General features: G+C 40.3%; 1 protein-coding gene across 1 annotated transcript; it reads right to left on the reverse strand.

The window, feature by feature from the left end:
• Positions 1-333: 333 nt before the first annotated feature.
• Positions 334-9,806, reverse strand: LOC142151962 (speedy protein 1-A-like). The gene is made up of 6 exons (XM_075208110.1): positions 9,628-9,806; positions 9,095-9,222; positions 6,886-6,944; positions 6,264-6,349; positions 4,940-5,099; positions 334-1,637 (listed from the first exon to the last, which is right to left on the reverse strand). Exons 1-6 carry the CDS (start codon positions 9,636-9,638, stop codon positions 1,473-1,475), a joined length of 609 nt encoding a protein of 202 aa, XP_075064211.1. The 5' UTR covers positions 9,639-9,806; the 3' UTR covers positions 334-1,472.
• Between the last annotated feature and the right edge of the window lie 6,027 nt (positions 9,807-15,833).

Raw genomic sequence — 15,833 nt, forward strand, 5'->3', positions numbered from 1 at the left:
TGACTTTGTTGCAATAAAAACCATGTTGTTTTGGCACATTACAAGAAAATAATCATGTTATCCTGTACAAATTCTGTAGCACTAAACACTTTTATATGTTTGCACCACTTGTCTCAAGAGCTGACATGTTCATAGTATCGGACTGTTTCATTTGCACTGTTGCCCCATTTTAGCGTACTTATACTTTCTGTGTTTCCACATCTCTTGTAGCGTCGTTCCCAAATACACCCAGTGCACATGCTAATACAATTTGGAATACATGCCCAAAAGACTTACGCACCTCATGTATGCGAATAAAATTAATACTGAAACTTATAAACACGCAAATACCAGAACGTGGAAATATTTGATTTTACATTATTTTTTTAATAATTATGATTTACATTATGGAGACTTGTAATTACAAAATTAAGAGGTATTCTCTGTAATCAAACTTATGCTAGCAATAACGTGCAGTGATGAAGAGTGGGCAGGTTACCATGGAATACATAAGAATGTGAGAACGTGTTCTTGGAGAAATGTACTATACCGGTGCTAGTTGTTATTCTACCATCTATATATTGATGTGATCCATATGTTGCTTTTATCTCGCTAGGCTACAAGAGATGAAGAGATGCACCATTACCACACAACTGAATATTTTTGACCAAAAAATTATTAAGCCTGCCACCACGTCAAGGTAGACTCTTGCAGCAGGGCCCTAACCTAACATTATACTATATCTTGTAATAGTCTATTTCTTTTTTTATTCAATCTTTTGCTAAATATTTTCATATTTTTACTAACACCTTATGATATTTTACCTTATTTTTATTCATTCAATACTCTTACATCTTCCTAATCAGCTCACGGATTCTAATAATTTCCTATACAATACAATATTTAATCTTCAAATAGCCTGTTGTAGTCTTCTTATTGACTGAATATTCTATTTTTTTTAAATTCAATATATTTAAAATGGTATTTTTCTGACTAATCCTAGCATATACTAACATTATACCTGTGTATATAACACTAATAAAAGTGTTTCTATTTGTTTATATAATGCATGAAAATTATTGTATCTCAGTTGCTGCTTGCTGTTTTTATCATCTTTATTCTAGTTTACATCCTGCCATGTTGTACTGTAATAATTTATCTGCTAATACCCTGTACTGTATAATGGTGTTACATGAGTTCATTCCATATATGAGCTTATTATACCTGATTATTTTGCTAAATAAGAGTCATTTAGTTTAATCCTTTGGCCAAAAATATACATGGAAATATCTAGAAATCACTGCAATAGCTAGGCTTTGTGTATCGTTATATATTTTTAACGCAGTTCTCTCAGCACCTCTGAGATGTATTTACACTTATAATGTTGTGTCTGTGTATACATGTTTACTTTTATCCTCTATATCTAAAAATTAATTTTTGATGAATTAATTTTGGCTATTTTTGTTTAGGATTTGCAAAAACTTTTGTTATTTTTAGTGGATACTCCAGAGCTGGACACAGGGCAGGTAACAGGGAAATGGAAAGGGACGAGGTGGGTAACACAGACGACACGGTCTCCTGGAATATTGCCTTCTTGCTCCATCATGATGGTTATTACGCTTTCTTTGCCAAGCCCAGTGGTGCTCGTCTCTCATCACCTAAAGCAATACAATAAGAAAAATGTGATTCAACATACGGAGCCAAAGGGCCACACAAGTGACTTTGAGGGTCACTCTCAGATCACAGTCTAGTTGGACATCCATGCTCTAGAATAGAGCAGGGGCGCACGCAGGGGGGTTTCTAGTCTCTGGAAACCCCTGCCTGGTGTGCCTGACTTTTTTTTTCTCCCCACCCGGCGTGGGTGGAGAAAGGGAGGGGGCGAGCTCGGGGGCAGAGGGGGTGCTGCTAGCAGGGGGGGGGTGCAGGGGGTTCTGCGAGTGGGGGGGAGCAAGGATCAATCATTGGTGTTCAGTGGCAGCAACATGCAGACAATCGTGAGGCTGCCTGTTGCTGATTGGCCTCAGACAGGGAGTGCTCACTTCACTTCCTGTCTGAGCAGTGAGGCGCGATGCAGCAGAAGTGCACTTAAAGGTAAGTGAGAGGTGCTGATGTCAGTGTGTCTGTGTGTTGACAAGGGGGTTTGTGGCAGTGTAATGTGTGTGATGGCAAAGGGGGCTTGTGGCAATGTAGGGTGTGTGTGGTGGCACAGGGGGCTTGTGGCAATGTAGTGTGTATGTGTGATGGCACAAGGGGCTTGTGGCAATGTAATGTGTGTGTGATGGCACAGGGGGCTTGTGGCAAGGTAGTGTGTGTGTGTGTGATGACACGGGGTTTGCGGCAATGTAGTGTGTGTGTGACGGCACAGGGCTTGTGTGCAATGTAATGTGTGTGTGATGGCACAGGGGGCTTGTGGCAAGGTAGTGTGTGTGTGTGTGATGACACGGGGTTTGCGGCAATGTAGTGTGTGTGTGATGGCACAGGGCTTGTGGCAATGTAATGTGTGTGTGATGGCACGGGGCTTGTGGCAATGTAGTGTGTGTGTGATGGCACAGGAGGCTTGTGGCAATGTAGTGTGTGTGTGTGATGGTACAAGCGGCTTGTGGCAATGTAATGTGTGAAGTAGGTGGTATCTAATTCATGGGTGTTATTTTGTTTGTGGGGTTATAGTGGGGCAATCTAATTTAAAAGTGGGTTGGTGCAGACTTATTAATGTAGGGTGGGATGATTCATTTAATGTTGGGGTGGTTTGGGCGCTATTAATTAAATGTGTGGCAGAGTTTTGGAAACAGGATTGCTATTTCTTAAAAGTGAATGCAAGTTATTTCATGTATGGTAGGTAACAGGTTTATTTAATAAATGTGATTACAATTAATGTTGGGGTTGTTTGGGGGAAATAGGTCTTTTTACTAAAGGTGAATAAAATTATTTTACAGTCGGGCTAGTTACAAGAAAAGGGCACTAATAATAAAATATGAGTTGTTTTGATTTAGTGTCGGACTGCATAGAGGAAGGGAGGCATACTGTGTTCACTCTTTGCAGGTATTTCTATATCTCATGTACCTATTCTATTTCCAAACAGGGACCCAACATTCCAGGATCCAGACAAGCACAACTGAGCTTAGGACACAAGCAGCAGTAACAAGTATTGAAAGCAGGAAGAACAGGTAGGAGAGAGCAGGACAGTCTGCCAACTGTCCTGATTCTGGTGGGGCAGTTCTGAGTTTGGGGACTGACCCACTCAGTCAGGACTTTGTCCCGACTACAGGGACAGTTGGGAGGTATGTCCCACTTCACACTGCTCTGCTCATGAAGGGAGAGCTGCATGCATCTAACAGTAGTGCACGCAGCATTGCTCGTATATTTAAAGGGGGATTGGAAGAGTTAGAGAGCTACCTAGCACTGTCTAAAATTATAGCCACACTCCCATGCATGCTGGTCACGCCCACTGGTGGTGTGCCGTGGTAACCATCCTCCTCAAATCCTGCGTTTGCCCCTGTAGAGGTGCACATCTTGTGGGTCCAGAATCTGTATTGTGGCCCTGTGACTGTCAGATATGTAAAACATGCTATTGGGAACCACATTTTTGTTGACCATCATTGCTCTGGGATACAGTGCTTTTAGTTCATATTGACAATAGGAATATGATGAATAAAGGTGTCCATGCACAATGAGGAAAGCGTTCCCTTTAATATTTAACCTCAAACGTTTGATCTATTTCCTAGTGACAACATGCACAGATCTATGAGCCAATGCTTTACACTTTAGATATTCAGAGCATGATACTGGCAATTACTAAGAGAGATCTCCATATACAGATGGACAATATCATTATGTTTCATGTTCCACAATGTTGGGTAGTTACTGTGTTAGTGGCATTGTCTCCATAGCAGTTCACATGCAGAGAATCCCCTAGACAGATCAGTCCCCCAACTGACTCCTTGCTTTTAAGTAGTAATTTTTACCTTAAATAACCATTTATTATTTACCACTCAAAGACCCATCAGTAGTTATTTACTGCAGTAAATATATGTAACAGTACAGTATAGTCACATTGCTATAGTCACATCCGACTCCTGTGTCCCAGTCTTCTCTTATAAACACTTCCTGCACTGCTTTCTGTGTCACAATATTGTGCTCTAATTGCATTCTGATTGCACAAGGTCAATAACCATTTAGAAAGTGACAGAGCTCACTTATATCCTTGACATTAAGCACTAGCAGGTAGATATTACAATTAATGCACCACTGTGCCAGATGATCCCATATGCTGTAACTGTGTCAGGAGAACCCAATGTGAAATTGCTGTGCACAGAACTCTCTCCACATTACATCATTCTGTAAGGAAGCCCATCAAGTGTCATCACTGAGTCACATGTCTTCCAGGAGTCTCTGATGCTGGCCGTGTATATAAGGTGGTAGGCAGTGGAGACTGTGGGTGGATATTATGCTAGTCTCAGCTGCAGTCCTTATATGTCTGCATGTGGTGCTACATGCTTCTCCCATGCCATATGGTGACTCCATTGACATGCGATGTGAGGTTGGCTTAAAGAACATCACATGATGTCTCTAGGAAGCGTGTACCCTCCTATCTGGGGGTCATTTACATGTACTAATGTTCTACCCTGTCGTTGACAGCACGGTGCTGACAGCTGTGCACTCTCTGAGCAGTAATAGGTCATTTAATATTGGGTCGAGAGTAGAACCAGGACAACAAGCTTGGAACCCTGGGGCACAGTCTAGTGATGCTGCTGTGTGAATATAGTAAAACAGCATCCTTGTGTAACGCACAATACTAATTACTATTTCAAATTGCTTTGGTATTTAATGTTGTTCAATTGGAGCGACATGTTTTTTTCAGATACATTACACTGTACAATGCTTACAAGAGGTGATTTTCCACTGAACCCCATAATAGTCCATGAATTTCTTCTACTTCTACGTATCCTACTATTTTACACACCTCTTCACACTGTTCCAGAGTCACAAATGTTCGGAGCTGCATTCTGGTCCACAAGGCTTCTGTGTTCTTCAGGAACATCTCGAAAGGAGCATGTCGTGCACCATAAGTGTAGATTGTGTGGTAACAAAATTCTTCCTCTTCCATTTTATATGCAAGTAACCTACAGAAACAGAAGACCATTAGGAGTAGGTACGTCTGTGTCATATAGCCAACAAATTTACAAAATATGTTTTAATTACCATGATTAAAATGAAGCTGCCATATCTTGCATAGTTCCTTTTCTATAAAGTACAGGCTGTGAATAAACTGTGGTGTGGAATAGATAGAGGGTGTATCTATCATAGAGGTAGGGCCCTCTTCTGGTGAAAATGCTTTAATTGAAATCTTTTTACTCTGCATAATGTATTAATGAGATTTCCACCAACAATATTCACTCCAGCGATTGTCTTATTTAACAAGTATCCACCATGATCCCTGATCTGTAAGCGACACCTCAGATTGGCATTAACAGAAAGAATACATTGAATAATCTAATTAACCGAATAGGGGAGAGGGGGAGATTGTAAATATAATATAACATATTTCATATGTACAGTCATATATATATATATATATATATATATATATATATATTATTGACTTTATTTTGCTTTTATTTTTATGTTAACAGCATAAAGATGAGGGGATTGATTTACAAGGTGGAAAGATTGGGAGGGACAGAGGGGGGGTGTCAAGCTGGGGGTTTGCTATATACGCAATATATACAATTTATTGGGTGCCTGGGAGGGTGTGTTCTGGTTCTACAATATATTTTTACATATAGAATTTTTTTTGAATCGAGCTTCTTAGTTACACGCGTGTGCTGGGCCCCGCACATGCTCAGAGGAGAACATGGGCCACTGGATATTTTTCTCCATCACAGCTGAGTATCTCTCAGCTGCCACGGTGATAAACTAATGTTGAAGCACCGAGATAAGTATATTAATATATTGCCATGATAAACTGAGATAAAAGATTAGACTTTCGACCATGATGTCTTTCAATAACAAATATACCCTACAGTGCTGCTCGCCCGGTGTGCTGACAGATATGTGCTTTTTTCTTGCAGCAAATTATGGAGAGGGGAAATTTTTACCTCTAGGCCTTAAATGACCTGTACATTGCTGTGCCCTGATTTTACACCCATAGTTCCTCTGTTATTTGATTGTTTAGTTCTAACACATGATCCTCCATTGTCTGGACAGACAGTAAATTGTTTATTAGGTGAGTATATAACCCATGTATTTGGCTCATGAGGGAATTAATCATGAGGGAAAATACTTACAGTGCGGAGTAAAAATTGATACAGGTGTATTCGCTCACTGTGAGGCCGGCTCTCTGGAAGTAGACAAACACCATTGCCAGTAGGTACTAGAAAATAAATACCCGTTACATAGTCAGAATGGAGAAAAACATGTGTACATAGCCAGCAGTCCTATTGTACAGTGGTTCAGGTCCGTTTCCTGTGACAAAAAGGGTGTGTTCCCAAGAATTAGGGACATGGCTATATGATTTGGGGGCATAGGTTTGGTGAATCTAAATGTGGGCTGAGCATATCAGAGGCATGGCTTAACATGTCCTGATGTTCAAATCGGAAATGTTGGTTTGAAAGTGTATAAACACACTGCAGATAGACTTAGACACAACACAACCTCTTGCTGGAAGACACAGTCTTTGGTGTATGTTGAGAAGCCCCTTACTGGGAGTGACTACATCCATAATGTGCAATAAACATCCCCATAATGATGAAATCCCCTTTAAATTGTTTACATGGTGAAAAAAGTATAAATAAGTTTTGTAACCAGATTCAAACAATCAGACATTATCAGACTGATCATTATATATTACACGCTATTGAGTAAAACTATAAGAAAATAGTAATGGTTAAGTAACAGTAAAATAAATACCTTGTCTGATATTCTCATGCAATAATCTCTTCTCAGAAAACTGTAGATGGTACGTTCCTCTGCAATAAAAAGCATGAAATGTTCAAATGTTATATGATATAGTGGGGAATATTTACATCATCGTTTGTACATGTAACTGTGAGTAAGAGTTGGTGTTGCCCATAGCTGCAATTCAGACATTTACTTTCATGCATAAACTACTAGAAAATTGCAGCATCTCATTGATTGATATGGACACCTGCTTTTCTACAGAGTAACCTATAAAATAATATTCAATATGTTATAAGTGTATAAATTTAGCATATTAGACAGACTTTCTAAAGTCTAAAGGATTTTTCTCATACTAAAGTTGAACATGATGCAATGGGTTTATAGGGTGTTGCTGGTTGCCAGAAGTTAGTCACCACTCACTACTCCGACTGGCACCAATTGGCCAAACCAGCATCTTTTAGTGTTAACTGGACACTAATGTGATATCCCCAGTTGTAGGAGGGTATAGCTGCCACCACCAGGCAGCTTTAAAGGCACCTTGAGCCACTCATGCCTCTTGTGAAAAGTGTAGCTGCTGTGGCAGCTCTTTGCTGGTTGTGCTGACTGAATGCTCTCTGACCACTTACTGTGGATCAGGACTGCTGGGTAGCAGGACAGTGCTGACTCAGGACTCTGGGCTCAATGCTGGACAGCCGAGGATGGATTAAAATGTGCCCTTTAATCAGTTATCACAGGAACACAGCAGGGACAGGTGCCCCCAAAGGAACTAGCAGCCTCTTACCAGTAATGGTATTTATTGGCTCAAATAGCTCCTTTAAGTGCATACATACATTACAAGAAGATAGTGATGTTTTCCCCCTCTCTACACTACCACCTGTTAGTCTGTTCCAGGAAATTTAAACTCTAAATCTCCCACCCAAGCTTTGACCTTTAGATCCAGGGCCCCTTCTCAGCCAAATTCAGCTTTAGGGCATTTGGACCTAGAAGTAGAGAACTGTATTTATTTTCAATTACAATTACCTAGTGCTCCCAATATACAATTTAAATGTTTCCCTCATTATATGTGGGGAGGGGGGGGGGGTCCAAAAATAATTTTTTCTGGTGCTTGTTTTTTGCTAGCTATAACTGTTTTTATAAATCATCATGATGTTAACATTTGTGCTATTTTATTTTGTTCTTTCATTCTACATGTATTGTGGCCCTTTGCATCCTTAATCCATGTTCACCATCAAATAACTAGATAAATAAATGAAAAGTTCCTCCTTCTGAATAGGAAGCTTAGTGGACTCATTCAGTTATCTTGAATGTGGCTTCTGATCAGAATATTGAATTTATTGGCCTAATTTTATTATGCAAAGAATAATGGGCTTTGGTAGCTAAAATCTCAGTTTCCCATAGGTAATATATTAGATGGAAGAATTCCCAGAATTTTCCAATCTTAAAATCCTTTGCAATGGCAGATAGAGAAGACGGACCCCATGGTGTAATGATGGATATATGTACTGCAACATGAATATGTGGCATTCTCACTAGAGGTAATATTTATTTTTAAAAACATGTGTTGTCAAGGTGATATTGTGTAATAAACTGATAGTTGTACACATTCTTACTTCCCACTTTATAAATTAAATTATTTGTTTTTGCATATTAATGCACATATATCTCTGTTATTGGTACTTGTCCTATTGCTTACATTTTTCTGCCACATTTTCCGTGTTCCATAGCATCAGTGTGGATGTATTTTGCAAAACCAAACTTATTTTTTGCCAAGTGTCTACTGTGATTGATCTACAGTAAGTGAATGTTGTCTACAACAATAACGGATAAGTGGTCTGAAATTCTTCAAGACAGGAACCATTTTTGGGATTTTGCACTCTGTCTGATTAGCTGGGAATAACCTTTTCTTCTCTCCAATAGAATGTTACATTGGGATACCAAAGGTATTTGCTTTACTCACAGCCTTAAAGTAGCAGAAACAGGCTGACACTTCTGTGCTGCACAAGCAATGCTCACATGTGAATACTATTTGGAAAAATTACAGAGCTAGAAACCAAGCAAAACATTTACTGGCCCCATATCACTGGACCCTCCGACTGTCACTGACATCTGGGGTTGTACAGGAATAAGATGCCAACATTTCTGCAATGGTTCTTAGAAAAATAATTTTAACAATTTGGTCTTATTAAATGTTAATAAATGTTGAGAAAATAAGTCCTACCCAGCAGTTTGTAAAATGCAGCTTTCTCCTCTTGTCCTAGGCCAGGTGAGTTTTCAGTGCTGCAATGTTGGCTTTGATCTTCATGTAGTTTAATTCGCTTGGCAGGGTTCAGCTTGTCTTCTGTTGTCCTGTTGTGATACATTTTTATTTTATATATGGAAATAATGAATATTTATTTTCAAATAGAAGATAAGGGAAGTGATGTATTATCCATAAATGCACCACTATAATTCATTTTTAATGCGAAAATGCTCCTATTTGTTCACCTAGCACATGAGGGACACATACTGCTTTTGGGAACTACTGCTGTAAAATGGGGATGCAGCTATTTTCCAAGATGCAGGTCACATCTATACACTCAGTACTGCACCGCAGGAATATTCCCCGAGCTAGTGATATTGTGTATTGTATAATATCTGACACAAATATACCCACAGCCCCCATCACAATGTATTTAGCCCCTGAGCGGAGTGACCCCTTCCACTACTCCCCCCATAATCTACTATATGTAGTAACTGGCTCAGTGCACTTACCTCTTGTCCATTCTTCACGACACAGTCACACTCAGCAAAGGACGAAGTGAAAGAAAAATTAAAAAAGAAGGTGTAGGTTAAAACACAAGGGAAATTAATTGAAAATCAGCAAGAAACAATGCACTATACAATACTAAAAACTAAACTAAAGACTAAACTAAAGACTACTTAACTAAATAAACTACTACTTAACTAAATAAACTACTTAACTAAATAAAACCCCAATAAATCTTATAAATAAATATTATACTACAGATAACTTAACAGATCTAAATACAAATATGCTATATAATAAAATCTAAATAAATATAAATATATATGTATGTATAAATAAAGTTATAAACTATTCAAAATTCAGTTTTCAGCTCGAGAGTAAATGGTTGGGTATCGCAGGGCTCAAGAGTCACAGCGATATGAGGACCATCAGGCACCAGGGCTCACGGCCAGTTTGAATATATACAACTGACATCACCATGACAACCTGCTCTGCAGTGATGATGACTGAGGTTATAAAGCTGTTGTCATGGCTTCAACTAGACTTAAACGGCCACTAGAGCTAAAATGCTGCATTACATAAATGTACTAATCTATGAAATCTATTTTAAGAAGCTGTCACAAGTTTGACATGAGGTAATAAATACAGTCAAGACTTAGTCATAAGTACATTAGTCTTTCTGGTTTTAGGACTATTAATAGATACTGCAGTTAAACTACTCTTATCTAGTCAACTGTAATCGATAGTTAATCTATTTTAGGTCCCTAACAATGGGAACTTGGCCCACAGCGCTCATAGATGGTATTAGCAGTGGAGGAACTAATGCCACTGCAAAGGGTATAGCTGCTACGGGGCCAATATGAGGGCCACATGGGCCTGGAGCTGGATAGCCTGAAGGACCTATTGAGAGAAGCCCAGTCCCACCGGAGAGGGTGTGGCCATGAAGTGCATAGCTAGTGCCTCCATTCAACCACCTACATCTCCCTCACAACTTCCCTAACATGAAGCGAACAGCACTAACCGGTTCACTCAGCATTTAAGGAAAATGAATAGTGGGAACATGTGAGGACAATACATTATTTACAGAAAAATTGTAAAACAAGCGAAATATAATATGTGTGTCACTTTTCACCTTAACAGCTTGAGCAATGCCTTCCAAACTTCCAGTAATACACTTGCAAAATTAGTGGTACCAGATACCAATGAAGTTTCACAGGAAATAATTTTTGAGTGAAACTATAGTTTGAAATTAAGTACAAACACGGTATTTCCAACATCATGAATAAAAAAAAGTATAGAATCTACTACCTGGAAATGGTTTACCAGGACATATTGAAAATCAGAAATAACAATGAAATAATAGCAACTATTCATTTCATGAGGGAGGGAAGATAATGGGTCATTTTTTTAATGTAGTTTAATAGATCTTAAGCTTAGTGCTCCAAATTACAAAAAAATCTGTTGTCCAAGTCCAGAGCACTGTCAATGCTAGATCCTGAAACTGTACATCTTGATGTACAAACTCCTCCAGATTTATACAGCATACACCCTTATCCTCACTGATCCCATCATCGCTGCAACAGCTGGTTCTGTGTACTTCTTGTGATGGACAAACACCCAGTCAAAAGTTTAATCACTACAACAAAAATTGTTACATTTGTTAACTTCCAATATTTGTCCTCATTATATATGGCCACATATTATATAAATGCCAGTGATTTTTATCATTAGACTGACACTTGATAGAATAATCATGTGTTAGGAAATCTATACTTATGCCACCTCCTACGAAAAATAAATACATTTATTTGGTGTTTCTGGGACACAGGAAGACTCCGTATCTTGAAGTCACTCACAAAGAAACACTGTGATGTGAACCATGTTTTTGGCAACTCTTTATCCCCATTTTGTTATCAGAACTTCAAGCAATTGCACCACTGTGACAGGCCAAACAAAATGGCTGCTGAACTCCATTTTATTGTTCTTGTACGTTTATTGTGTGTATTGTAAAATGCTATAATAACGAAGGCAAAGCCGGGATATGTCTATATATATATATATATATATATATATATATTTATATACATATATATAATCAGCTAGGCGTTGTCTCAGTGCTAACTGCACTGGAAAGTCCTTTGTAACTTCACTGCTATTACACGTGCGTAGAATAAGTGAAACTGTTACTCATAGCTGTACCAATAAGAAGTTCTTATTTAAGTTTATTCCTAAAGCTGGTCTTGCTGCAAAACAAGTTGCTTCGTCCTGGACCGTCGGCAGGGGGGGGGGGAATCGGGGAGAGAGGGAGCGAGAGAGAGAGAGGGGCCCTGGATAATTGCAGAGTAAACATATTACTAAGAGAACTATCAGAGCTAAGTATATTATTATTATATTTTTACTTGTTTGCAATAAAAGATTGAAATTTTAACTTTGTGTTCACAACTCTTTAACTCCTTGCAACCTGAAAGAACGCAATACGTAGAGTAGTGGTTCCTAACTTTTTTGGTGATATGACCCACCCACAGATATATATGCCACATTATTCATTTCTTCTTTACACACCAGTGTTAGTATTATGTAATAAATAAACTAGAACAATACATAAAAATAAGTGTTTAAAAAAAGTTGATAAATTTGTTTTAAGAAAAAGAACGTAATATATATGCTAATATAAACGGCATTTCACAAATGCATCTATATTGTCACATATCCCTTGATGTTCATGTTTTCACCTAGTCACACACAGCCTCTGTAGGCGCAGCCCCCATCTCACTCAGCAACAGACAGCCTCCAACGACCGGACTGCTCCCAACCAGGGAAGCCGCCAGTGGTCCACATCACCACCCCGCACCGTTCATCACCATGAAACACTGCCACCCTGCTAACGATATTAACCCTTGTGTTGCCAGCCTTGTTTTGGTGTTTTATGATAACCAGCACTAGGCAAGTCAGCTGCGGCTGGTGGCACTATAGCAGGGAAACCCGCACCATGGGGTTCCCCTGTCATAATGACAAATCAGCCCCAGGCTGCTCAGCACTAGTCTGGACCTCCTAGTGAGCTGGGGTCCGCAAAAAAGGTCCCCGCTTAAGGATACCCAGCCCCATGCTGGGAGCACTAACGCTCTTCCCACACCATGGGTGGTGGGTGTGGGGTAATGAAAGTGTAAACAAAAAAAGTAAAAAAATGAATTAAACCCAATTCTAGCTTGTGGATCTACAGGTCCCAGCCAGCCCAGGCTGCCAATAACAGTCTGGGTGTGCAGGTGCTTGTAGAACTACAAGCACAAGCATACCCATTGCAGCCAGAACATGCTAGCACTGGAGCCACAAGTGCCAGCATGCACTGACACCCAGGGCCCATTGAACCATGCAGTACCACAAACTAAAATTTAAACAATGCACACACCTCTTTTATGCCACATAATTTTATTTAAAATAATAAAATCCCAGATATACTTATCGCTGTTAATCCTTGAGTCCATAATAAAAACCAAAACATTCCAAGGTCATGTAGCTGAGCAAAAATAAATACCATCCTATGTCTTGTAGTCCATAAAAATCAAACCCCCAAAAATATTCCACAGATTGTTGCAAAAAAAACATTCTTGAAGAGCCCCACAAAATCCTCAAGATATGGCTTGGTAAAAAAAGATACCATAAACATCACAATGAGAACTTAGTTCCTCTATGGAGGAACACACGCCTCAAAATGAAATATTGAAGGTCACAAGGTCTATTCATAAGCTAGCGGGGTTTCCCATGCTTCCCACTGACAGCGTGGGCCCACCAGACCCGCTGGCTGAAGTTTAACTAGACCCCTAGCTGGTGCAAGGGATATTGCAGAAAAAAAGTAACTTTGAAGCATACAGCGCTTAATATGTCCGTGGCTGCATGCGCTCAAGTTTGGCATACCCCTACTGTAAAATGGCTGAGGCAGAATGCCTCTTCCCACCCAGTTCACTCCCCGATCTTGGATACTGTAGTAAGTGTCCTTTGCACTCGCAGGCGCACGGAACAGGGCTGCATTCACAGTCATATCTGCCAGTTCTGGGCACGGGCAGAGTAGGTTTTTGGACGATGCGCTTCAAATTGACACATACATACCTTGATGAATCAGGCTCTATATGTGCACTCTTCAACTGTGCAATATTTGTCTGAGAGTGATCTTACAATCCTACTTGGAGGCACTGAGGAAACTAACTAGCAGTAGTATCTGTGCAATATGGCTAGCAAGTAATGGTTCTGGCCAGAGCCGGATTTAGACCTCATAGGGCCCTAGGCAAGATACTGGTTTGGGCCCCCCCCCCCCCTATCATGCCCCCATATACATATTATTGCCATCATGCCCCTCATATACTCCCTTAATACCTCTGACATTGCCCCTCCTTTAGTTAACTTACCTTCTATTCTGCTTGTTTACTTCTCCGTTCGATGGCGCGCTGCCGCTGCTCCTCCTCTCTGCTCAGTCAGTGCTCCTCGCCACTTCTTACTGAAAATCACGTCGGGAGTGACGTCATCACGCCCGACGTCATTTTCAGTAAGAGAGGAGAGGAGACTCCCGACGAGCGGTCAGCTGACTTCTTTTTTTTTTTTAAAAAACTTCTTTCTTTTCGGCATTATGCCGGCAGACAGAGGGGGATGGCAGGCGGAGGGGAGCGCCCCTCTGCCTTGCCTGCCCCGCTCACCGTTGGCTCTGACAGGGCCCTCTAGGTACCGCTGGGCCCTAGGCAGTCGCCTAGGGTGCCTAGCGGGAAATCCGGCCCTGGTTCTGGCAAAGGAGTGGGTGAAACTATTCTGTGCCTCCAGTACAATATTCACCATGTAGAGGACTTTGTCTAAAACTGGCTCTGAATGCTGAGATGGGTGAAAACTCTAACATTGTTATGCATACTTGCCAACTCTCCCGCATTGTCCGGGAGACTCCCGCATTTTGCGAGAGTCTCCCGGACGAGTGTGGCAATCTCCCTGATAGGAAGGGGGAAAAATTTAGTTTAAACGCCGCGATTCACCCGGAATCGCGGCGTTTAGCCCCGCCCCCACTGTAAAATGACGCGATTTGCGTCATTCCGTCACGGGGGCGGGGCCAAAATGACGCAATTTCGCAGCCCCGCCCCCTGCACGCCCACGTCCCAGCCGGCATCTCCCGGAAGAAAAAAAAAAAATGTTGGCAAGTATGTTGTTATGCTGTTTAGGGCCCCATTTACTCTCAATCAGGCTTTGGTATTACAGTTATGGTGATTGCTCATGCTTTCATAGACTGGAATGTTGTTACGTATAAATGATTGTATGGCCTGTTACAGAATCGGCTCAGGTGGGGAGGGCAGACTGTAGGAATTGCAATGTAATGTAATTATTAATGAATGTTTTATATAAGCAAGTGTTGATACATTATAATCCACTGCTGCAATAATGGCATGAATATGCTGTTATTTAGGAGGAATACTGCACTGTCATTTATAGATCTGAAATATATAGGATTCTGTCATTGTGCTTAATCAGTGGCAGAACTACCTCCAGAGCAGTATATGCTTTTGGCCAAGCTGTGAAGGTCTTTGCATGACCAGTAGATAGGGCCCTTAAACTCCCCTGTGTCTAATGCAAGTTAGCAAGATATATACTAGTTCTTTTCTGATGTGATATGGTATGGTATGGTATAGTATGGTATGGTAATGTTATGTTGTTGTTATGTTGGTCTTTTAATGTTACTATGTTAGATGCTGTGTACTAAATGGATATTTAGCTAACAAAACAGACAAAGAAACCATGAACACCTTTTTATATGTTCATTGTAACATAGTTGATGAGTTTGAAAAAGACACCAGTGTATCAAATTCAACCTATTTTGGATCTCCTGCGATCCCTAACTCATATTTGAAATTGATCCAAATACAGAAATGACAATCTGAAAAATCCCTCCTGGCCCAATATTGCAGTCCTATTTCTTCCTGGATCCACTACTATTCTTCATTTTAATTAATGATCGTAGCCCAGGTTACCTTTCTCCACTAAAAATTTGTCTAACCCTTTCTTGAACATATCAATTGAATCTGCCATCACAGCCTTCCCTGGCAGTCAATTTCATATCTTGTCTGCCCTTACTGTAAAGAACCCCCCTGGTTGTGAAACTTCTTCTCCTCTAACCTTAGGTGGTCACCATGTGTCCTGTGCACAATCCTTGGGGTAAAAAGTTCCCATGAAAGTTATCTGTATG

Source organism: Mixophyes fleayi, chromosome 4 (genome assembly GCF_038048845.1).
Source record: "Mixophyes fleayi isolate aMixFle1 chromosome 4, aMixFle1.hap1, whole genome shotgun sequence".
In the NCBI taxonomy this organism is placed as follows: Eukaryota; Metazoa; Chordata; class Amphibia; order Anura; family Limnodynastidae; genus Mixophyes; species Mixophyes fleayi.